Here is a 24,772-nt window from a genome sequence, read left to right as displayed (position 1 = left end):
CTTTAGACCTCCAACTGTAACATTAGAGTTTATTCAATCTGTAATTCATCCCCCAAGTCTATCTATCACTTTGCCTCGCCCTCTCAGTCAGGACATGGTTTATAAAACATAACAGTGAATGGGTATTGCTTTCCTGGTTCACTTAGAGTGTAGGATAGGAATTTACCTGCATTGACACACTTCTTTTATCTCTCCCTCTCTCTTTCTCCAGTCATTCAACCTGTCAATCTGACTCTATGAAAGATTGGAGGAGGGCCTCACCTGTTTAGAGTGCACCTCCTTCTCTCAAAGACAGGTCTATCTAAAAAGGGGTGTGTGGCTAAGGTTTGAAAACTTTCTCATGCTTTCTGAGAGCTGAAAACAACCAAAGGAGCACCTTAGCATGGGATCCACCTGACTGTGAGTGGCACACCTGACACTGACCTAAACCCACACCATCAAACCAGCACCTGACTGCCTGGCACTGGATCACATCTGGGTATGGATTTACAGAATGTTTCATAATCTAGATAATATTCTTTGTTGGTTTTGCTTGGATCAATCACTTGACACTTGTTATCATTGGTACCAACAATGACCAATATCAGTGCATCCAAGTGGTGAGTGACCTATGTTTTGTGTGTGTGTATGTGTATTTGTGTGTGTGTGAAAAGTATGCCACATGAACCAGATGTAAGAAATCATTGGTTTTCTTGTCTTGTGAGAAATCATCGGATCTTTGACCTCCAGTGTCTAACTATAGCTACTTAACAGTTGCTGCCTAATCTTGTATCTGGAGATTCACTCTATCTGTGCTGGAGGTTTTATCATCAAACTTCCAAAAGTAGGGTTAAGCAACCTTGCAATGGGTGTTTTGAACATGTTGCAGCAAGCCTCCTCCATATGGAATACGGCTCAGTGTTGATGTATTCACGTCTAGCCCTTTAGCTCCTTTAATCACAATTGAATAATTTACATAAATCATTCTTAAAAAGGTATGGACGTTTTGCTTAAAGCCATATTCCACAGCCACATGTCTAGCAGACAAATACAAAAATATGAAAATCATCAGGGTCTGGTCTCAAGGTTTGGATTGATACAATGTGTGAATGTAAACAGAATTATAGAAGAGTACTTGAGTGAGTCACTTTTATTACCAAACCCTCATTCAACAACTGTAAAGCCGGTCTCTAACTGTGACCCTAATAAAAGAAACAACAGTTCATGCATGCTTTTTCAGCCGTAGTTCAGGATTTAAGTGTGGTTTATCATTTAGAACAAAACCTTTTATTCAAACTGGACAGTACACGATCATCCCAACAGTGATATATACAGAATATATTTTTGGTTCCTTAGTTGTACATGGTATCAGTGGTAAACAACTGATGTTCAGAGAAGGTAAAAATCTGATATCAATTAATTTTTATTTTTTGCCCCTCTGGAAGAACCCTGATGACAAGGGTTCGCAATGTTTTGTAAAACAACAGTTGACCCAACAGAATGAAGAAGAGAAATTAGATCTCACTAATTACATGATGGATGAAAGTGAAAATGTAGCTGTTCATAGTCCATTACTCATGTCAGTCAAACTCTTTAAGTGCAAGGCGGTTTCCTTGGGCTGTGACAACTGAGACACATTCAGAAACAAGACAACAGTTCAGTTTAAGATAAATGGGGAGTAATACAGCTTATAAAATAGGACATTGACACTTAAAAGGAAGACCAGCAGCCTTAAACAACAAAAGACTACTTATTAATTGGCTTACCCAGAGAATAACCCTTAAGATAAACCCTGGATTTCTTTTATTTTAATCGCAGATGTTTTTCACTATTTACAATTTTTCCCATGGTGAGATGGCAGAGTTGGCATAAAAAGGTAACCTTCCACCAAATACATTTTTTACTTACACCACAGAAAACCACAGTTGTGAGAGTAGTAAGTGTTAGCGGGTAAAACAAAAAAGAAAAAGTACAAGGAAAGATAAGATGATAAAATCTGACAGTTAGTGGTGAAATAGGGGTCTACATTCAATCCCTCACCTAGTAAGAATATTGTACTTAGGGATACCTGTTGGCTGTGTGTGAGATAACCGTCATGGTTTGTTGGCCTTTTTAATGAGTTTGGTTAAAGGTGTTGGGATGTGGTTTCCCTTACTGGAATCTCCAGTAAGGGAAGAGCCACGTGCCTCTCACCTTCACCATGATCAGATAACAGCACGGTAAACTGAGGAGGACGGGGGCCCTCTCCACAGACATCATTGGGGTGAACCTGTTTCCAAAGTTTTGACTTTTACAGATGCTGACTTGGGTGCGACATGTCCAAGGGCTCAACTTCAAGCTTTCCCCCTAGCTGCAACCAGACCCCAGCCACATCCCAGGCTAACCCACACACCAGCGAATGTGTGGGAGCTTCCTGCCAGCAGATGGCACAGTCAGAGGTATTTGACTTCCTCTTCATCTGTTATTCTTGCATAGTTATACACAAAATGACTCCAGCTGTTCGCCTTGGGCAAAGGACTGCATCCTCTTGTTTTAATTCAGACCTGGGGCCTTATGCTAGCTCCATCTATTCCTTTACTACGCACCTGGTCTATATATACTGTGTGCTCTAGAGTTAACCAGAAGCTGACAGCTGTTTGGTTGCCAAGAGAGATATTACAAGCAAATCACAAGGTCGTGACTGTTTTTCAAAGAACCTTTTCATGGACAAGATGTCCTGAGGAAATGTGTGTTTTATCTCACCATTAATCACATTTCCCTCACCAGGACTAATTAATTACAGCTCTCAGGGATGTGATATATGACTGCAAATACTTGAGTTCGATCAGATTCTGGAGGGCCTGTACATAGTGCAGACATGCTCACTCCAAAACAGGCCTGAGAAATAAATCAGGAAATGAAATTATGGTTATGAATATTAATGAAATGTCTAATGTTTTTGCAGTCTTCCGTTCAAATAGGTTTGTTTTTGACTCGATGTTCATGTACTTTTCCACAGATTAGTGGTTGATATCTCATACTGTATCTATATCCAAAGAAAAGAGAGTATGGAGCAATAGGTCATGATACATGCTGAAACTGTACAACTGTATCTGTCCCACTATACAAACACATGCATGATTTAGACTGTAACTTCCAAGTACAGTACATTGATGTAAATATGAGTTGCATGCATAAAACTGTTCAAAACGGTCACAACTTTGTCTCATTTTAAGTGTTCATTTTCCATGAAGCCTCATCGAATCTAATCTCATCCCCCTGCTTGTGTGTGTGGATGTACTGTGCATCTTGTCCTCCATACGTCACAGTGTGAAGAGAGCAGAGCGGCCTATTTCCCCAAGCGAGAGAGCACCCCCTTCAGTCGAAGGAACACAGCAGTGGACACCTGCAGGAGACACAGCGTAGACGGAGCCACCATTGGATCTGGATCGTGTCAAAGGTCAGGGCGGGGGTCAGACCAGTCTGGCCGTTTCCACCCCTACCGCCGACAGTACAGCGATGAAGGGTCTGCTGGATGCGTGGCCCCCAGCTCCCATCCCTTCATTTGCCTCAATAGTTTCTCCGAAACACACACGGGCAGCAGCCACCAAGGGGAACAGCCACCCTGGGAGACGTACAGTGGCCTCCAGGTGAACAGACTAATGGTATGCTACCTTCGCCAAGACATCTTATTTTTCACCACAGAGTAAATAGATAAAGCATTCTCATAGGTATACATAGCTGCTCGAACCGCCTACCACCTAAAGAGGTATGCCTATCGGCTTAGTGTCTTTAGATGTAACATGAATGATAGGTAGCTAAAGCTTGCCAATTGCTAAAAGAAAACAGAGTTGAATAGTTCTGTTGTATGAAAGAGAACTACTGTAGCAGGCATTTGAAACACAAGTTGGTAGAAGACTTGCCAAGACATGAGCACAATATCCCTCCATCTAGACACTGTGTATCTGTGGTGTAAATTCTGTGGCATGGCCAGAGGCCATGCATAGACAAAGCCACACACACACAGTAACACACACAAACGTTCCAAGCCAATGAATCTCCTTTGGTTTCCTACCCAGTGTTACAGCATGCTTGTGTCATCCCTCCCTGCATAGGACTCCCAACACACATTCCCAGAACCACCAGAGGAGCCTTCATGCTTCCTGTCTTACAGCCATGCCACCTACAATCCGCTAGCTCCCCTCCAGCAGGTGAGTGTACCATGACAAACAGGCTGGATGGAGCTTAGTTTGATTGATTTGTGTAATGTTAGCTTGTGTAATGTTTCCCTTCACACACTGGAAGGTTTGGCATGCACTAGGTATCCCTTAGCCAAACCACCTAATTCCAAAGCAAGCATTTCTTTGCTTAAAAAATTGCATATGCCAGTGCAAAACTATGTTTTGTATGGTGAGTTTAGGCTTGTGAAAAGCTTTAAAAAAGTTAATTGAAAGGACTACCACAACTTTACCTTTACCAAAATGTTGCTCAGTATTCAAACAGTATAATTCATTCTCTTCAGAGTAGAAGTGGCTGTACAGGCTGTGCAGGTGTCTGTAAGTGTAATTGGTTCTAGATTTCTCAGATGATCTAATTGAATTTTTGTTTTGTATAAGTGATATTCAAAAGTCAACCCCAACTTGAAAGCTATACAGGATACAGGAGTGATGCTGTACTTTCTGGAATACGCTGACAGTCTTGTCTTACTGTACTACTGATTAATTGAACTTTATTTGCAGTGCTAGCACCTTATTTTAAGTATTAGAAGTCTACCATTCACACATATTAATTGCTTGTGTATGTGTGTGTGTGTGTGTTCACGTGTGTGTCTGTATCTGTATTTGTGTCTACAGTTTTCACCAGGTACATACTCCGCAAGTAGACAATCAAACAATTCACCATACTCTCTCCAGTGCCTGTCCACACCACCTCTCCAAGACAGTCCTGTGACATCCCTCTTCCCAAAACCTGTGTACTCCTACAGGTAACTAACCCTCTTAACCGTACAGCTGTTTTATTACGCCTACCATGACACCTCCACACCACCAAACATTTAGTCATCTCATAATTTATTACAATTTGAGTTATCATAAGTGATATAAATTTGAAGTGAACCAACCATATGACTGTGACAAGTGAACACTTTTAACATCCAATCAACATTTTGTATGCAGAACACATGGTCTCAACTTATAATTTGATACCCTTTTTGCCCAAACTCCAAAAGTGTTATCGTTATACATGATCAAATCTGAATCTTTACAGAGTAAGTTTCATGAGCTGAGGCTTGCAGGTGTGGATTATACTCTTGTCCTTTACACAGCAAACTGCAACATTTACATTTTCTTACTGAACTAATGTACTTCTAGTAGTATAGCTATTATTGACATGCATATGTTCTCTTCCTACGAAAGCTTCAGCTGCTTGTGTGTAGGCCAACCTGGGAAGGGTAAACGTCACCTTGGAAACGTCACCTTTTCTCTTATGAAGTGATGTTTTTCTTGTATGGTAAATGCTAGTGTAAGTCAAAATGTATGTCTTAATTTATTCATTTAACATGTATTTTTGCTCTCTCTCTCTCTCTCTCTCTCTCTCTCTCTCTCTCTCTCTCTCTCTCTCTCTCTCTCTCTCTCTCTCTCTCTCTCTCTCTCTCTCTCTCTCTCTCTCTCTCTCTAGCATTCTCATCTTTATGGCCTTGAGAAACAGCAAGACTGGAAGTCTGCCTGTAAGTGAGATCTACAGCTTCATGACCGAAAACTTCCCCTATTTTAAGGTACTTTGATATTATTAATCTGAACCACATAGTGTCAAGAAAAACGGTTACATTTACATCATCAAATAATTACAATGAGCAGTTCTGCCAATGGGAATGTGTGGTATGATAAAATAATTTGCCCCTCAGTCAGAAAGGATGAGCACCAGAGAAATTATGTACTTCTCACTAGAGCTGGGCGATTTTGACGACGATGTAAAATTAGAAAATATTGTGAATATCGAATATTTCAAATTCAAGCATACTTTCCCAAAGAACGCGCCGAACGTCCAATACGTCCCCTTTTCGTCTTGTCGTGTAAAGAGACAGGAGGTGGGAGAGGGTCTTTTTTTTACTGCTTAAATTTTCACTGCACATTTTGTACTTTGTAACAATAGCTGTTCTATCTCAATTGTTTTTGTTGTTTTCTAATGGGGGCAAAAGAAAATCATGTATTTTATTATTTAAAAGCAAATGCAAACATATCGAGATATATATATTGAATATCGTAAAATGTTGACAATATCAAGATATCACATTTTTGTATATATTGCCCAGCCCTACTTCCCACACATACACACACACAAACTGCACACACACGCACAGTCACTACTAACTGAAGAACCCCTGACTGTCTCTGCCTTTGAGCAAAACTGAACTGTTGATTATAAATGTGATGGTTGCTTTGCATATCTATGAAAAATATTGTCAGAGACAGGACAAGCCTGTCATCGAAGCCTAAGCATGAGTGTTTCGCTTGGGGAACAAGTTCAGAAAGCATTCTTAAGGTCTGAGGCAATAACCCACCATCAAGGTGTGGTTCTATGTACTACCACTGCCACAGAAACCAGTCCTTCAGAGAGGTAGAATTACATTTGGATTATTTTTCATTACTGATCACCATATTCCTGCAGGACTTGTCAAATAATGATTGGAATACAACAGTCCTAAGGGTTGTGAATATTTACTGATCTGTTCAGTTGCTGAATCTGCTCTGCTGAATCACAAAGCTTTGCATATTGTAATCACTCTTTAATTGAACTCAGATAATTACAATAATAATACTCATCATAGTAATATTTAATTGGAGCACATTCTGTATGCTACTATATTGATGTGTACAACACTAATACATTTGTACTGTGTACCACAACCACACTGTGATTATCTCATTCAACTGCAATTACTGTGACATACCATTTCATAATTAACATGTATTGTGTGTGCAAAAAAAGATGCCCTCTTCCTGCTCTCATGTTTCCTTCTGTCTCCCTTTCTCTCTTGCTTTATTCCTTTCCCCAGACGGCCCCTGACGGATGGAAGAACTCCGTTCGTCATAACCTGTCTCTGAACAAGTGCTTTGAGAAAGTGGAGAACAAGAGTGGAAACTCCTCCCGAAAGGGCTGCCTCTGGGCGCTGAACCCAGCCAAGGTGGAGAAGATGCAGGAGGAACTGCACAAGTGGCGCCGCAAAGATCCATTGACAGTCCGCAAGAGCATGGCCCGACCAGGTGAGCACTCTACATGTAACCTGAGTGAAACCATAAAAACTGGTGACCTGGGTCTTTATCTGAGTAAATTGTTCCTTTACTGACAGTCACTGCTTGGTGTATATTGGTTTATAGTACAGACAAATTCAGTTGTATTACAGGTCCTCTAAGTGACACTAACATTATAACCTGCAGTACCTGTACTGGTTCTGGTTCATTGAGTACACTGAATTGCCATTCAGACCACAAGCTGGAGGTGACCATGTTCGTGTGCATGTCAATTTATCCAAACACTTCCTGTCTTCTTCCTCACAGAAGATCTGGACCGTCTACTGGGAGAGAAACCAAATAAACTCAAGTCCACATCCACCTACCACAGCCAAAACTCAACATCCCGACCCTCATCTCATTTCACCCATTCTCCATCATCTTTCCCCCTGCCCCAGCCTTGCCTGCCTCCCCCATGCCCCTTACACTCCCGGGTCCCCTCTCCCTCCCTGACGGCCGGGCAGCATCCCCAAGGCTACCTGCCAGCCTCTGCCCCACACCCCTTCCCCTTCTATGCCTCCTGTGTGCAGCAGCCATCCTCAGGAGTCCCCTCAACCACAGTTAGCCTGGACTCCCCTCTGGTGGGACAGATGCCACAGGCCTACAGCACCACCCTGCAGGTGGACTGTGGTGTGGGCCCCAAAAGCATGCAGGAACTGCTGATGGATGGGGACACCAGTAACGACATTGACATGCTCAACCCTAGTCTGACAGACCTGCAGATTCATGGTAAGGCAGAAATGTTTAGAGAGTGTGAGAGAAAGAGAGAGAGGGCAAAACTGAAAGAGAGAGGTTTTATGAGGGTGACAGACAGAAATTGAAAGAATATGTTGTCTTAAGACTTGGTCCTGCAAATGTTTTGTTTCCTTTGCATTTTTGGAAGTCTAAACTTCTGTTTTCTCTCCTCTCAGGTAACTTGTGGGAGCAGCTGAGAGAGGACAGTCTGGCCCCTGATTCGCTGGTGGTCGTTACTTCTACTACTCCCATCTCTACCTTTCCTTCCTACCTTCTTCAGGGCTCCAGCCTTCCGTCTGCTAATCATTCATCTGAGGTCATAGCCATTGGTCGAGGTAATCCACACCAGGATAAGAACATGGGTCTTGGATGTGACCCAGACCACCAAATGAATGGATTGTACACCACTGCTTTCCCAGTTGTGGAAAACCTGGCTTTGTATCGCACTTCCACAGGGACCACCCCTATACCCCTACTCTGAACCCAGGAAATGGTGCTTCTTCTGGGAGCTTACTCCCCATGTGATTGTGGTAGTTCACACTGAGGATTTGTGTATTGTATCTTATAGAACAATCATTTGGTTAGTACAACCCAAGACCCTGTGGGGGGCGGCAGTGAGCTAAACAGCCATTTAAGCTGCTAGTTAACAGACATATGAAGATACAAATGGATTTGCAATTGCATTAATTACGATGTAGCTGTCGTAAAATGTTTTTATGAGTATAAACCCCATGTACCTGTTGTAATTATGTAGTTAGTCCATTTTCCACTAAATGCCTACATTTTTCTATCTGAATATCTTCACACTGTTGAATAAGGAACTTGGACATGCTCCATTACAAAAATATGGGCTGCTTTGCTGAGTGTTACTTCATTCGATCTGCTGTTCTTGCTCTTGATGAATGTACCAGCATCAATTCACCCATCAATTCACCTAACTTGCTAAACAACATTTGGTTTGATGTCATGAAAAACTGAAAATGTATTTTTGTCTGCAGGTCCCAAGTTATGATACTGTGTAGACTAAATAGCCATAAGCAACAAGGTACTTTACCAGCTGTCTTTATTTATTGACTTACTTAATGAATTATTGAACATACCATTTTATCCCTGTATATATTTTAGTTTTTTGGGGTAATTTGTCTGGAATTCTGTAGGTTTGTGTCCTTAACAATGCAATATACCTGTGAAGTACGAGACAAAATAAATCTACATATTTCAATATTTCCCCCCAAAAATCACATATATTTATTCCCAGAGTGGCATTCAACAGTCCAAACTTTACATCTCTTTTTTTTGTACATTTCATTTTACATTAACCACATACACTATAAATAAAGTATATCTCTTGAGACTAAACAGTGTGGGCTGGATATCAAAATGAGTCCGTTATTTTTGAGTTTCTATGAACTTAACACTTCGGTCTGACATTTTAGATGTGGCTATTTAAAAAAATACTTCTGATTGAGCTACTGTATGAGTATGTGGATATACAAACAACACATTCACATGATAAGTAACTATCCCACTCTATGGGCCATAATGTCATTGAACTGGCTCACTATGATGATGACCAATACCATCATAACTTTGTATTCCTACAGTCTGAGGGACAAATAATTCAGATCCATGGCTAGAAGAAATTCAAATGACAAAGAACATTGACTTTCTTTACAAGTAAAAAAGGTTTGCCAAAACCCTAGTAGAAATATAAGTATTGTTCATCTAGAATCCTTGATTACATCAATGCATTGTTCTCTCTGACTCTCAGTAATTGGTCCTTTGATGGCTGCTGTGTGTCAGTCTCCCCCTTATTGAACAGCTAAATACCAATGAGAAAGAGTGAGGATAAGCAGACACTCTGTGTGACTCTTGTCTCTATTTTCATGGTATTACTTTCTTTCTTTCTTTCTTTCATTCTTTTTTTTTTTTTTTTGCAGATTAATGTTTCCATAATACTCACGAGGCGCGTCCAATCTCACTCACAGCAGCTGGTCCCTACAAACGGTAACAGTTGTGCTTTTTTTTCTGAAATGATCATCCATGTCAATGTCTTATTAGGAACGTTAGAGAGAAGAGACTGCTTCTGTATGTTCACCTGTGTGAAGTGTAACACATTGACTGATAAACACACACACACACAGCTTCACGGGTTGTGTGAATTGTAATGTACTGTAACAGGGAAATACAGGAAAATAAATTTGTCAGTTGGGCGAGTTTTGGGGAGAGACGCTCTTGTCTGTTGAGTGAGAGACAGTCCACCCGTCCTGTGCTTGTGATCTGTCTGTCAGTCCATCAATCTCTGGTCCTGAGGGGCTGAGATGGGGGGGGGTGGGAAGTGCCTAAGATGGGGGGTCGTATTCCTATGGACCCCCACTGTAGGAGTAGTCTGCCTTGTTGTGCATCACCAGCTTGTTGTCCACAAAGTAGAAACTGTCAGACTGCGTCTCATAGGGGTGCTGAATCATCTCTCGCACTAAGGGAGTAGAGACAGGAAGTAGATGTTAAGATTCTGTGATCTCATTTCCTGGTGGTCCATTTCAAAAGTATCAGAGGCTATCAAAATGTCATGAACTTCCCAAGTGTGGACGTGAATCGCCTGCATTCAAAACTTAGTATACAGCATAACGCACAGGAATAAGTATATGTGTGGGGGGGCTTAGGGAATTGGGCTATTAATCAGATGGTTGCCGGTTCGATTCCCGGGCTGTGAAAAATGACGTTGTGTCCTTGAGTCCACTTCACCCTAGTTGCCTCGGGGGAATGTCCTTGTACTTACTGTAAGTCGCTCTGGATAAGAGCGTCTGCTAAATGACTAAATGTAAATGTAATGTGTGTTTGTTCGTGAATCTATTAGCATCAGTGAGTGTGTGTGTGTATTCATTTACTCACTGATCTCCTCTGAGAGTGCGGGAAACTCATAGATGTGCTCGCAAGTGTTCTTGCTGCTGGGCATGCAGAAGCCAAACTCAAAGTCGAAGCTCTTGAGGAGTTGCTCGCGGAAGTAATGCCTCTCAATCATCCGGAAGTTATTGATAGGCGTGTCTCCCACGGTGAACTCCACTCTGCATACAGACGAAGAGAGGGAGATTTAGATTTAGTACGCGGTTCAAAAAAACCCTTAAGAGATAAGAAGATAACTTAAATTGGAAAAAAATATGTTTGGGTTACTTGGCCTCTGGTTATACTCACTCAAAGACACAACTGTGCACTTAGCTCATGGGAGAGCATGCTCTCTTCCTGATAACTGGACCGTATGTCCTTCTACATTTACATTTAGCAGACGCTCTTATCCAGAGCGATTTACAGTAAGTACAGGGACATTCCCCGAGGCAAGTAGGGTGAAGTGCCTTGCCCAAGAACACAACGTCATTTGGCACGGCCGGGAATCGAACTGGCAACCTTCAGATTACTAGCCCGATTCCCTAAACGCTCAGCCACCTGACTCCCTTCTACCATCACTCTTTTTCTGTTTGTGCGTTCACATTCTCTATCACCTATACTGTCTCTATCCACTACCTACTGTTTTTCTCCCTCCTTGGGTGATGTCAATGGCACAGACACACACACACTTCTCACCCTCCAAGAATAGCCCCCACACCCCCTCCCCATCTGTGTCCTCTCCGATAAGCAGGTCTCCGAATCGCCCCCACATCCTTACTCAGTGCTTAAGGACGCAATGTCTAATGATTTCTCTCCCTTGCCCGTCTCTGTAAAAGTACACATACCAGTCATTCTTAAAAAAAAAAGAGTGAATAGTGTATTGTAGTAAAGCAATATCCTCTATCAATACAACCCCATTGCTACATCTTACATTACTATCATGAAAATAATTGGGGTCGCTGGGGTCATAAATCTGATGCCCCTTTGCTGGCTGCCCTTTTAGATGTGACTTACGTAGCTCCAACCTGACGCAGCTGCAAGAAGGCAGGGGTGAATTGGTAACGAACAAATCGTCCGGCGTTCGGGTCGAAGTCCTTCTTGTTGCCTGCTGTGGATCAGAAAGGATACCAGGTTTACAGATCTTTTGACTGTAAAGAGTTACTTTGTTTTCCCCTAATTGGCTGAGGTAGAAAAACTTCCAACAACCTGCTGGTTGTGGAAGATTGAAAGAGCAGGGGAACACATCAATAGATTCAGGGTCCCCTTCTTCTATAAATCTATCTTGACACATTGGTAGTATTTCATTCAAAATATAGCACAGGTCTTAGTTGCATGAGTGGCCCATACAAACAAGCAAAAATATTATAGCACTTCAGAAATGGACTATATTACCAGATATGGTGGAAGCAGAAAGTAATGAAGGTGAGGGAATCTGACCAAACAGCCACAATATTGCGTATCTGTCTTAACAGCAGAGAAGCCTATACATATCATAATATACTAGTGCACAGTGCCCGTGATGCAGTTGCTGATGTTGGTAAATAATACACACACAGATTCCTGGAATTATAGATTGAAATCCTGGAATTATAGATAGTGCAGACACACACACAGAGATTTCTTGCATTATGAGTTTCCTTTCATTAGGGTATAGATACTGCACGTATAATTAACCACAGTAGTGTGGCTATTAGCCGTTCCTTGGATTTGACACTCACGCAATGCTGGCGGTTTAGTGATCTCAAACAACACAGTCCCCGTCTCCATGTCCCGGATCTTGAACCTTGTGAAGTCAATCATGTGCACATTCTTGTCCGGAGAACATAGGTAGTCTGAAACAGGAAAGACAATGTTTGTGACGGTTTAGAATAGGTCAAATTTAAAGGTACAATAGGTAAGTAGGTGTCCCTTATGACGCGGTGAGCCTTCCTCCTTGACTTATTTCATGAAACTACTGTCAGTGAAACTCAAAACAAGAATTAGAAGCAATGTTTCTCATATTTGAATTAAATTTTCAAATGTTACATATTGCAGCTGTAAGTCTATACATTTGGCTAATAAGAAATCAAACTTCCTGATTGATGGAAAAATGCAATATGACAGACTTGTGTTGAACATTTATGAGAATGGGTGAATCTGCTTTTTACACAAACATAGGTATCATTGAGAGCCCACCCCCACCCCCTCCATATGTGGTTATTTTATCACATGATGCTAATATGACGCTAGCGAGCGATAGCTTCTTTAACTGCAGGCTCTTAGGGTTAACCCTAACCCTAACCCTCTTAGACTAAGAGACTAACGTACCATTGGATCAGATTGTAGAGAATCAGTTTCACAGTCACACTAACAAAAGAAGCAGTTCCAAATGCTTAGGAATAGAACAATTAAACAATGTAGACAATGCATCATTGTATAATTGCCATAATTGGCTATTTCTTTCCTTGATATACTACAAATCAGCCTGGATGTGAAGCTTCCTCCAACAGTAACTGGGTGAAAATGGGTGATTACAAATGTTACACTTTGTGGGACAATAAAGTTAATCTTGATCGTAAAATATAAATACAAAAATTAGTCACTTATGAATGCAAATAGTCTTCATAAAACCCTTTAAAATTACATTAAGTATCATCACAACGCAAGGCATACAAGTACAGTATACTGTTAGGAGATGTTGGATGTTTTCACCAGTATGGCAGCAGTGTCAGCAATGTTGGCAGTGTGTGAAATTCTGGGCAGGGCCAGTGAGACTCACGTCCCTACAGGGCTGGATTAGGTTTAAGAGGCTTATATTGTTTCACTGTCACATGGACAGATTGAGAGACGGTAAGGGGATTGGAGGATACTATTATATATATATTTTGTTGTATAGTACCCCCCCCCCCCCATACAGAGCTGCAGAGCATTTCAGCACACTGTGTCTTGTGTTGCACACACAAAAACATGCAAGCGCACGGACACTACGTTGGTACACATAAAACACACACACTTTCTTTATCATCCTAAAGGTTAGGAAACAGATGGGCCAAACTGGCCTTAGTCAATCGCTAGGGGATATTTTTAGTCCTCCAGCTACCTGGCTGTGTCACATGGTGTGTGTGAGTGTGAAAATGTGTGTCTATGCAGAGGGAGGAGGGGCTCAGAAGGCATTCACACATCTGCTGCAGTCCTACAGCAGTATCCTGACTGTGGGATCATTAGGTTAATTCATATAATTGGCAGGCTGTGAACTTTCTTGGGAGAGTCTCTCACAGTATACAGTATATCTTCAGTAATAAGGGCCAACAGTATAATAGATAACACACTTCTACGATATACACTTCTAAGATAATACTGCACACTTTCTTATATTGTACCTATGCAGGAAACATAATATTACTGCTATGATTCTCTTAACAATATTTTTACATTGTGTCAATATGAATGGCCTTGCCATTTTTGTTATATGATTTGAGTTCTTCATTTATTGTTGTAATCCACACTGCAACCCCAAGGTAAAGTTGAGACACATATTACGCAATGGGAATATAACAGTGAAAGCAATTACCAACAACCCCCCTCATCTTGTGGAGAGGAGACATATCTCAGAAGATAATAATGGCTCATCAGTACTAACTGTAAAATGGCAATTATCTGCCTAAATACCAGGTGAGAATGAGATGTGTTTATACAGTTCATGGACTGTCACTAAATATAATCATACAGTATCTAACACAACATGCTATGAAGGGATGGGTAATCTAGGTTTAAACATACAGTAGTTGTATGTGTGTGAGTGTATGGGTGTGTGTGTGCTGACGCGCTTGTGTGTATGAACATTCACTAAGGATTACGAGTCAGTTTTGTTCTGAGCAAGATCGCCCCGGGTGAGAGGTGAGGTGGAGACCACTAGAACACAGTGACTGACATCTTAGGCAGTAAGATGCTCTTATTTCTGAATAATTTCTTAATTCTGAATATGAGTTTGGCACACTGCCTTCAATGTGTGATGAGTGTGGTTTATCTTCACTGACTGAACATATTTTGACACAATTTGTGACTCCAAGTAAAGCAGAAACAGACCAGTCCACACAAACATCCTTGAAATATCTGGATGTGGAGCAACTCAATACTTATCATAGGAAAACAGATGATGCATTGTGTACTATTCAGCACAAGTGCTATTAATGATCCATATTTTAGTACTTCTTAAGACTAACCTTATAATATATTATTTATTTGTCTGTCTCTCTGGCTGGCTGCCTATCTGGGCATATCTAGACCCTCGACAACCACCATAAGGACAAAAGCCACTGTTACCCAGGCAACTCTGGCACTCACAGTCCATGGCACCAACAGCATGACTTCCTGTGTTGCCCGATAAGAGCTTTGCTATCTGAACATGAGATGGGAACCATCTCATAATCAGTTATGCAAGAAAAACAATGAACAGAATGCTCTGTATACCCAGTACAAAGGGTTTATCTCAATTGTCCAAAGTAGCTTCTTCATGTTGTACAGACACTTTCATCTTCACTGACCAGAAAATAGAGAGCATAATCAGGATGCCTATAAGTAATAGGCTTTGACTTTTTTCCACCTCATGGTAGAACCATGAACAGGACAGGAGGCGGGGCACTGAATGCACTGCCCTTCTTTCTACAGATGACACAACCAGAACCTGGTCTGGCCTTTTGTCCAGTAAGTTAAATCATTCAATTCTTGTTATAAAATCAGAGAGTTCTTACGCAGTATGTGATCAAATGACAGCACATCAACACAGTGTGGGAGAAGTTATATTAACTTATGTGGTAGGGCATTTTACCAGGAGAAACCATGTTTCTCAATTGTCCTCTGTATAATATTATAATGTGTACTGGTTGAGTGTGTCCTAGAATCTGAACACCTGTGTTGGTATCTACATATCATAGCACAGATAGCTTGAAAAATAATTACTAGTTGAATTAACTTGTTACTCAATAGAATATCCTGGTATCTACAGTTGGAAATCTAATTCTTTTTAATGCTGTTATCTCTAGCGCCACTCATACAATAAAGAAGTCAGATTGGGAGCCTGAACACGGCTGGTGTTAGAATTGAATCTGTGCTCCAGCGAGTGATGTGATTGACAATCAGCTCTGTGTCTGGGCAGACAGATAACCCACAGATGGACTGGGCAGACTGGAACAGGCTTGGCGCCGTGGCATGTTTGCCCCGATCCAAGTTGCACAGATGTACAGGTGGAACATTTTCCCCAAAACCATGTCTAGCTGAACACATTTACTCTCATTTTAATGCAGAACAATAATGTGTGTTACCCTCAGCAGGCTACTCATTATCACCAAATATACATCCAGTAGCCAAATGAACTGGAGCCAACTGATGCTCTATAATTACAGTGTATCTATTTTCGTCAAGTTCCTTCCAAATGTAATTCATCAAATTTAAGATCATAGATGTTACACTTCAGTTAAGTTTTTTTTTTTCAGCTACCTTTTTGTGAAAGATCAACGTTAGATTGCCAACTTTTTTTTTACAAATAAAAAAGGTACTTGTTTATACCTTCTCAAACAGCCTTAATGAAAAACTCAGATTGCTTTTTTTCAAGCAACACATTGTACTATCAATATTCCAAAATTATTCAAACACATATATTGAAATAGGGCTGTTTTTGTCTTAGAAAATCTAGTTGGATTTTCAGCAGTGGGCTATCTATCACATATTGTACATTTTAGAGTGTTAGTTCTGCAGATAACAAATAGCTTGGGTTGGCAGCCGAGAGTGAAATCCATGGGTTATTATGTGAGAACATCAGTAAAGAAAGTGTATCACAAAACAATTTGGTCAGTGTATTGTTCTGTTGTGTCAGTGTGATGGAAGCTGCTATAATTTAGTTCTACCAGAGGCAAGGTTGTTTTTTGCTGTGGGTTTGAATTCAGGGTTCTCTCATCTGGCTTGATGTGCTCGGTTGATACATTTAAATGGATTATGGGTAAATTGCTGTTGGGATTGTGGGTGAACCTGGGTGACACATTTTGATGGTTTCTTAGACCATGTGTGTGTGTGTGTGTGTGTGTGTGTGTCATTTTGACAAGCATCAGATAGTTCTGGTGAGGGGAAGGGGGAGTGGAGGAGGGGGGGCCTCTCCTAAGCTCCTCTCCCTCACGGCGTGAGAGCACCACTTCACTTCCTTTAACACTGTCACCTAGCAACGCAGCCTTCTGATAGTGTGCCAACTGTATCTGGTTTTCTTTTTTCTCACTTTCCTTTCCACCTGGCCGTTTTACATAAACAAGGCACCGGATCGAATCAAACAAGGGCACCGCAGCTAGGATTAGACTTCAGTCAAATGCTAATGAAACACTACATTACAGGTAGCCATGGATGAAGTGGTGTAGTAAGTCTTGTGCTAGGTAACATTCTGTTTCTGGTTTTGCCCTGGTAATCAAGGCTTCGACAAGCCTTACACTCTAAAGACATCAGCTTTATTTTGATGCTGACTGTATTTAGATGCATTGCAGCATAGGCCTACTCATTAACATTTCTCCATTTGTGATGTGTTTTTTTTGCCCACTTTAACAGGTATTTACCAAACAATTTAACTGAAATTTAGCTTCCAGAGATACATAATTCAAAAAAGCTACAGAGTAAAATAACAAACGATTAAGTGGTTCTTTTAAGGTAGTCCGTTAGACACAAAATGGCTGTCTGTGGCATTCATAAACAGCAAGTGAGTGCCATTTATAGCTGCTAAACCTCAAGATTAGCTGGGAATTAGTGTATTTTGTTTTATTTTTTGCATCAAGGCTTTACGCACTTATATTCTTTTGATTCATCTTAAGCTGTCAATCCATAAGTAAATTACTGTTATATCAGACATGAGAACATGGCTTGTAAACCTCATGGGAACACCTGCTTATGGCACGCCCAAATCAAATCAGGTTTCAGTGCTACGCCCACAGGGCACAGATGCATTAGCATAGCATTTTGCATATTTGAAAGGAATGAGGATACCCTGGTGGATAGGGATAGGCTTGCTGTGTTTCTTAAACACGTCTCATAATGATGGAGCCTGCAGGCGATTGGCTGGTTAAGAGGTTCACTGAGAGGTTGAGTCTTTGAACAGCTGAATGCAGATGAGAATCCCTGCTGTCTATCTACACAGTCAAAAAGCTGGTTCTTGTGACATTGGGGATGTGATCGAGGAGGTTGTGGAGATAAAATGTGTGCTTTTTTGAGTGTGTGTTTGTGTGTGTTTTTTTATTCACTTCAATGAAATCCTTGAGAATTGTGAGCATTGTGGAGCACTGGAATGGCTAATATTCAATGAAAACCAGTCCAACCATGGTCCATGGTAGACTATGGGGAAGCAATGACAGATTGTTAAGTACATATTTTGATAATCTACAATGATATTTGAAAAACTACCAATGTACACCTATTTTCAAACCTTTAATCATTATTTAGTTGAGAACCCATTAATACGTCTTCCGGCCTTAGATCTAGTTTGTGTCTGGGATCTTTCTGTGGTTAACACTCCTCGAGACAGCATTCAACATTGCTGCGCTAGACACCGCATAGGCTAAACACAACAGGGTCACAATCATTTCACATGTGAACACTTTTGATGTGTAGGGCTCTGCATAAGGCTAACTACACCAGGGTCACAATCACTCCTCGTGACAATCTTAGAAAGTGACATCACTTCCTGTCCAGACTGTACACTCCTCACATAAGCCAATAAAAAGATGGAATCCACCCTGTCAGATGCCTACTGATACACACTAAGAACCACAATTTTATCTAATCGACCCACTGTGATCTATGTGATTGTATATGTCTTTAAGGAGTAATGAATAATGGCCACTTCCTCCAACGCTTTTTATTTTATTTAACCTTTATTTAACCAGACAGAATCATTAATAACAATTATTATTTTCAGTGATGTCCTGCCAATGGTTCCACCCAAGTGGTTCCCACAGTGGCACAGAAGATTATTTAAGCCTGAACTATAATAAACAGAGCACCCAATTTTTGTCTGAACATCCATACTTTCCTCCAGCTCATGTTTGATTTAACAGGGGTTTCACAAAATAAGCCAAGGAGTAAGGCAATTGGATGGAACAGGATTGCTGGAACATAATTGGTTGGAAAGTAGTGGTTTCTTCAAAATTTTAAATTGACATTCTACTGGCACTAAACTGTCTTGTGCTTAACAACTCTCAGAGTACCTCCTTAGCTTATACCTGTGTATGGGGGACACAACATTTGTCTTTTACCGATTTTTTTAAACTATTGTACCTTTAAGTGTATGGCAAGACAGAGTTATGTTCATTCATGAGAATGAAGAACTTTGGGAAGCATTTCCGGTGTCCCCAACTATGTACAATAACTGTGTAGCTACTACAGCAGGGTCTTGTAGTAAATATTTTGCCTCTGACCATGATGACAAAAGGGAAAGTCCAAAAAATATATTGTCCTGTCCAGGCTCATTCTCTTTACTTTTTTTTTTTTTTACTAGTAATCTAACTTTACGCATATACATTTCATGGGGTTTTGGGGTTATGAGAGCTTCAGCCAAAGTGAACTGTAAAGACTCTGCAGCTTATGAGGCATATCATCAAACAGAGCCAAAGGACTAAGATAGAGTGTTTGTGTACACAGTTTTAGTACATCACTCTGACAGCTTTCCATTGGCTAGCAGGGAAATCCACCACTTTACTGGGGCCTTCGGGGTCTAACTGTTACCAGTTCAAAGCGAAAGCTGGAGGCCATCTTGAACGCTTCTGTTGGCTGATAGGATTTTGTGCCCGAGTTGGAAAGAATGGAGCTACATTAAATCATTGGGATATGAAGCTGTCACATAGACTACTCATTATCAGGCTTTGTTATTTCCTTTTTTTTTGCCACAGTGCGAATCATCTCGGTAGTCCCTCAGTGTTTTCCAATTCAAAAGGCTGAGCGTGCAGCAGCATGACTCAGCTCAAGCTTTAAGGCTCTGCTTAGTCTGTTCAAAATGAAACTAGCAGCTATCACCAACAACAAAGCTGACCTCAGAAAACTGTTTGAAGCACTGAAACATGATTTGATATTTAGTGGAGCGTTTCAGCCAAACCCTGTAATTATAAGAGGCCAACTCTATGATTGTACAAGGATGGTTCAGTGCAACAATAACCCTGAAATTTGTATTTGGAAAGGTATACTTGTATTTATTTCAGTAAATTAGGCAAATTATAGGAGAGCATTTTTCAGGTTCATGTTACCTTAAGTGTTGGCAGGTCATTTTCAAAGAATTGATGAGGACCTGTACAATTTCATCTGAGTTGAATCAAAGGACATTTTTCTAAAAAGTCCACCCACTCACTCACACACACACAGACAATGATGAGTCAATGTCCTGCTCTGACCGAGCAATAACGGAACATTCTCAATTACTCAAAGGAGAAAATGTGTACCATAATGTCTTTGTGGTGAAAAGTTAAATTACAAGCATACAACTAAGATATTTACCATTGTCTACAGCTAACAGAACTCCCTTGCCACTGCTTTCATTAGATATAGGCTAGATGTGATATCGGTCGTCCCAATAAGCGACAACACTCCTCAAGGACTCACTGTCACAACGGCTGGATCCCAGAAAACAGCATCGTCCCTTAAAGTGAATGACCCTCATACATCACTGACCTTGTGACAGCTTGTATAGAGCAGATTTAAAGAGTGCCACGGCGATCAATTTTTAATTAAAGCTGTGGCCATTGTGGTGACAGGCCCCAATGACTGGAAATACAGTCAGGGGATTGTGTCCTTGCTCATAAGCAGGCGGGAGGTGTAATGTTTCCTGATAGACAGATCTGGAGAGGCTGTGGGGCGAGCGAAGCTGCTCTGGATGAAGGGGTGAGGTCACACAGCAGAAAAAGAATTTAAGCACTTTGCCGGTTTTGCCCTACAGAAGGTGTTGGTAAACACATGCTCTGTATAGGTTTCAACATTGCAAATGGATGACAGAATGGTATGGCCTAAATTAAATCAATGGAGCATTGTCAAGCAAGGATGAAGACTTGTGTACTGCAGTCTGAGAGGGGGGCATTTCTTCACACCTCCACAGCCCAAAGGTAAACATAGCAGAAATAAGATGACGGTAATCTCATAGAACAGGTATGCAAAAGAGGTGTAGAAAACATCACACAGAATAATTCAGCAAATATTACTGTAAGTAGTGGCTAACCTTGTGTTTTTTAATGAAAACCTACACAATAATACTGCGGTTACTGTCTCTGGACCATTGTGACCGTTCTGGTGTTCACCACAGAATTTCCACATAATAATAATAATATATCCAGACATAAACATAAATACATTTATTAATCAATGTTATTAAAGGCAGGGTTGGTGATGTTGTTGAGATACATTTTTTGTCATATTTGCTGAAATATACTTGACAGTAACATTTTATAAATTCAATATCTGTAGGCTTTGCAGGACTGTAATAAACACGACCAATCATTTAGGTTCAGGGTTCAGAGGGTTCTTTTGAGGTTGATTGCGATGTGATAGAGATTTTGTAGAAAATCAATAATAGATATGTGAAGTTGTAAGTGATGAGATCAGCGCAAATGTAACTGGTATTATCTTCCGGTGTTTAATGTGTGAAGTCATTCACTTGAATGGGATGAGTCAACCATAGAGACCGTTTTGAAATGCTTGTGGCACTTCGTATTCATCTGATAGCACCAAGGACAGATCACAGATACACATGGAGGCGGAATGAGTAATTGCACATGCATGCTACTTGTTCATAAGATATATCATTTTATAGACTCCTAATCTACAAGTTTATATGGATACACATTTATACGGATAATAGTTATTCACCTTGACCTCTGAATTAAGTGAGTATTTACTATCAACAGTCTGAAATACAGGATAGTCTGCAGGCTCACACTGCGTCTAAAAACACGACCCATATTCTGAATGAATCCTTGCAGATAGCCTGCGATATTTGATTTCCCCTGTTTCTGTGCATATGATTTCCTCCTCCGTACATCACAAGCACATGGGCTTCTGATGAGCTATCATTTCTCATTTCACCAAGCACCGTTTCTCCACTAGCCAGATTACATTTACTTCCATCCGCTCTTGTGTCAGGAAAACACTGGCTCCCTTATCAGTACTGAGCAACTGTGGCAGCACCCCACCACCAAAATGGATGCTTTTACCTTCCCCAAAGCACCACCATGGAAGTTATTTACACCAGATGGAATTGCTGTTTGTCCTCCTGTCTTTTTTTACACAATCTTTCTATATACAGACAGTTTCAGAGTGAAAGGTATGATTGCTACTATCTGTATGGTATGATGATGATTACCCTCTGAGTGCATAACCTCTGTGTGCAGAGAGATGTTATGTATTGATTATCTAAAATTATTTCCCCCTATTTGAAAATATAGTGTATGAGATGTTTGAAAATGATGACAGCCCATGTGCAAATTGCATATATATATACAGTATATACGCTACTACAGCAAGACATGTTTAACATACATCATTACGATTTATTGAATTAGTTTGATACATGATAGCCACCATTGACAGTAGCCTCTTTGAGAACAAAATGCTGTTTTGGATCAATTTCAGTCGTTGATTCCTAATTACCCTTTTTAGCTGGGGGACCACAAACACCAAAGTAAACCTGAAAAGATTGACCTTCAGAATAACCTGTCTATCTGAATCACAAATGTGCAGACGTTTCTGATGTTTGGGTTGCATTCCGGGGGCATTAATTAACTGAAGAGTATCAGGTCATTGCAGCTCGCCACATTCCTCCCTTGTGACCTAATCCAGATTACATGTCAGTAGAGAGTACAGATTATGTGCCATCATGAGTGATTTATGTTTTATCTTGCCCCTGCAGCCCTGATTCCTCTCTTTTGCTGTGGTTTACCCAGTAGATACATACTGTATGTCACAGACACAAAGAGGATGACAAGAGTGTTGTTTGGGGTAAATGCAATGCCCTTTTGAATGAGGTTTGCCTTTCGCTAGACTCTTATGATAGGCTACCAATTGAAATGTATCTATAGAACGTAAATGTGTCTATTTCTTGTTACTCTGAGTCTGTTTATATAACTCTACTGATCTGCTGGGTTAATTGACTTGGTAGCAGTGTATCAGTCAGGGGACAGGTCAAACAATTGTTTAAATGGAAGCCGTTTTTAATGGCAATTTTCATACTTTACAATTCATGATTTAATGTTATGCTTGTCCATCAAATACTGAAAATCATTTTAAAAAGTGACACAATGACAGAACATTATGTGACTGTAGAAACCTATTTAAGATGACAAAGAATATTAATAGATCAAATACAAAGAATATTAATTGTGAAGTATAACCATTTGAAAAGTGTTGAAACAAAGTTGAGAAAGAATAAGTTAAAAGTGAATACATGCTGTAGCTGTAAGATATGTAACAATCTAATGCAAATCTTTAATTAGGATCTGTGTCAATCTCAGGGCAGACCTCTGACCACCTGTTACCTCAGAGTGCACTGGAAAAGGATTTAGATTATTATTTTTCATTGATATGGACAGGGGAAGCATTAGACAGAACAAGCTATCCACACACAAACACACACACACACACACACACACACACACACACAGAGAGAGAGAGAGAGAGAGAGAGAGATAGAGAGAGAGAGAGAGAGAGAGAGAGAGAGAGAGAGAGAGAGAGAGAGAGAGAGAGAGAGAGAGAGAGAGAATATGCATGCTTAAGAGGCCAGTCTGTTTTTCTTGCATAATTATATTATTGTCTACCAGGCTATGTTGACAATGCAGAGACATAAACACTTGAAACGTGGAAGGCCAATATTGTGTAACTAGCACATTTCTTTCAAGCAACAATCATCTCTGCGTCTCTGGCTCTGTGTCTCTGTAAGTCGCTGTCCAAGGTACGGTGAACTGAAACCAGTTGTTTGGCTAAAATAAAGAGTCCATGTACTAGTGCTGTGCTAATGACAGAATAAGACTACGCAAGTGAGGAATTATTGCCCTGCTGACACAACATGACACTCCAATGCTAGAATCAGCAGGTAGCCTACTCTACATGCAACGGTTGTCACGTCCTGTTTAAGACTAAGTAAGCTAATAGTGCACTTACTTTGGGTGATCTTCTGTAACCCAAGTACATCCTCGGCCGTTATTACAGGATTTCTCAACAATTCTTCTTCCGTAGTTACTGGAACTCCCGCGTCTGTAGAGTTGCAGCCTTTCTTCACTTTCATGGCCACGAGCGGTTTGTGATACGGCTGGCGGGAACTGGTGCTACTGGCACTCTCTTTACCTCCGTTGCCACCGTTCGTATTATTAGTGGCGGGTTCCTGAGTACTGCAGTTAGTTGCGTCCTGTCTATTACATACAGCTTCTGTGCTGGTACAAGAATAGCTCATTCTCTGTGCCTCCTCCCCCTCCCGATCTGATACAAATCAGGCTCTCACCCTGCCTCACTAAGACTCAACGGCTCTCTCAGTCACTCGGTATTTAATCTAAATCCTTAGTTCTTTAAACCTTCGGTCCGTGGCTGCTTGTGTTCGTTGGTTAAAGACTACTGGCGACGCGCTCGTATTTGGTGGAGACTGCAGGTTCAGAATTCACGTCAAGTCAAGTAGTCTGGCTAAGAAACAAAAATCGTCTCATTGGAACGCTCGTGTTACACGACAGACTAGACCATTGCAAAGTAGAGGTCTCAAAATATTTGTCATCAACGATCCTGTCGCTAACTGATTCAACCGGCAGATGTCATGCGCTCCCTCATTGAACAGCGATGACTCACCCAACTTACAAAACATGCAGCCGCATAAAATGAAATTGAACAGTGGTCCAAACCATACGTTGCCTGGTCTGCCCATAAAATCCAGATAATATCAG

The 24,772-nt window shown here is 40.8% G+C and overlaps 2 protein-coding genes across 2 annotated transcripts; one reads left to right on the top strand and one right to left on the bottom strand.

Annotated features, from left to right (window-relative positions):
- The first annotated feature begins 376 nt into the window (after positions 1-376).
- foxn1 (forkhead box N1) lies at positions 377-8,981 on the top strand. The gene is made up of 9 exons (XM_062472592.1): positions 377-478; positions 2,276-2,417; positions 3,288-3,623; positions 4,074-4,169; positions 4,812-4,942; positions 5,635-5,731; positions 7,013-7,220; positions 7,515-7,976; positions 8,159-8,981. The coding sequence occupies exons 2-9, from the start codon at positions 2,295-2,297 to the stop codon at positions 8,461-8,463; spliced, it is 1,758 nt and encodes a 585-aa protein (XP_062328576.1). The 5' UTR covers positions 377-478; positions 2,276-2,294; the 3' UTR covers positions 8,464-8,981.
- Positions 8,982-9,198: 217 nt separating this feature from the next.
- On the bottom strand, positions 9,199-24,570 carry unc119a (unc-119 homolog a (C. elegans)). Its single transcript, XM_062472591.1, has 5 exons — positions 24,006-24,570; positions 12,584-12,697; positions 11,880-11,973; positions 10,875-11,047; positions 9,199-10,458 (listed from the first exon to the last, which is right to left on the bottom strand). Exons 1-5 carry the CDS (start codon positions 24,292-24,294, stop codon positions 10,346-10,348), a joined length of 783 nt encoding a protein of 260 aa, XP_062328575.1. The 5' UTR covers positions 24,295-24,570; the 3' UTR covers positions 9,199-10,345.
- Positions 24,571-24,772: the final 202 nt, after the last annotated feature.

Source organism: Osmerus eperlanus, chromosome 11, assembly GCF_963692335.1.
Source record: "Osmerus eperlanus chromosome 11, fOsmEpe2.1, whole genome shotgun sequence".
NCBI classification, from domain to species: Eukaryota; Metazoa; Chordata; class Actinopteri; order Osmeriformes; family Osmeridae; genus Osmerus; species Osmerus eperlanus.
Note: the sequence above shows the minus strand (reverse complement) of the source record. Positions and strands in the feature narration are given on the sequence as shown.

What these genes read in the sequence shown, in the direction of transcription:
- foxn1 (XM_062472592.1), top strand. Translation starts at nt 2,295, where the DNA reads ATGTCCAAGGGCTCAACTTCAAGCTTTCCCCCTAGCTGCAACCAGACC. An exon ending in AAACCTGTGTACTCCTACAG is followed by an intron (nt 4,943 to 5,634) that starts GTAACTAACCCT and finishes CTCTCTCTCTAG; the next exon opens with CATTCTCATCTTTATGGCCT. An exon ending in AAAACTTCCCCTATTTTAAG is followed by an intron (nt 5,732 to 7,012) that starts GTACTTTGATAT and finishes TCCTTTCCCCAG; the next exon opens with ACGGCCCCTGACGGATGGAA.
- unc119a (XM_062472591.1), bottom strand. Translation starts at nt 24,294, where the DNA reads ATGAGCTATTCTTGTACCAGCACAGAAGCTGTATGTAATAGACAGGAC. An exon ending in CACTAAACCGCCAGCATTGC is followed by an intron (nt 11,974 to 12,583) that starts GTGAGTGTCAAA and finishes TCTGATCCACAG; the next exon opens with CAGGCAACAAGAAGGACTTC. An exon ending in CGCACTCTCAGAGGAGATCA is followed by an intron (nt 10,459 to 10,874) that starts GTGAGTAAATGA and finishes CTACTCCCTTAG; the next exon opens with TGCGAGAGATGATTCAGCAC.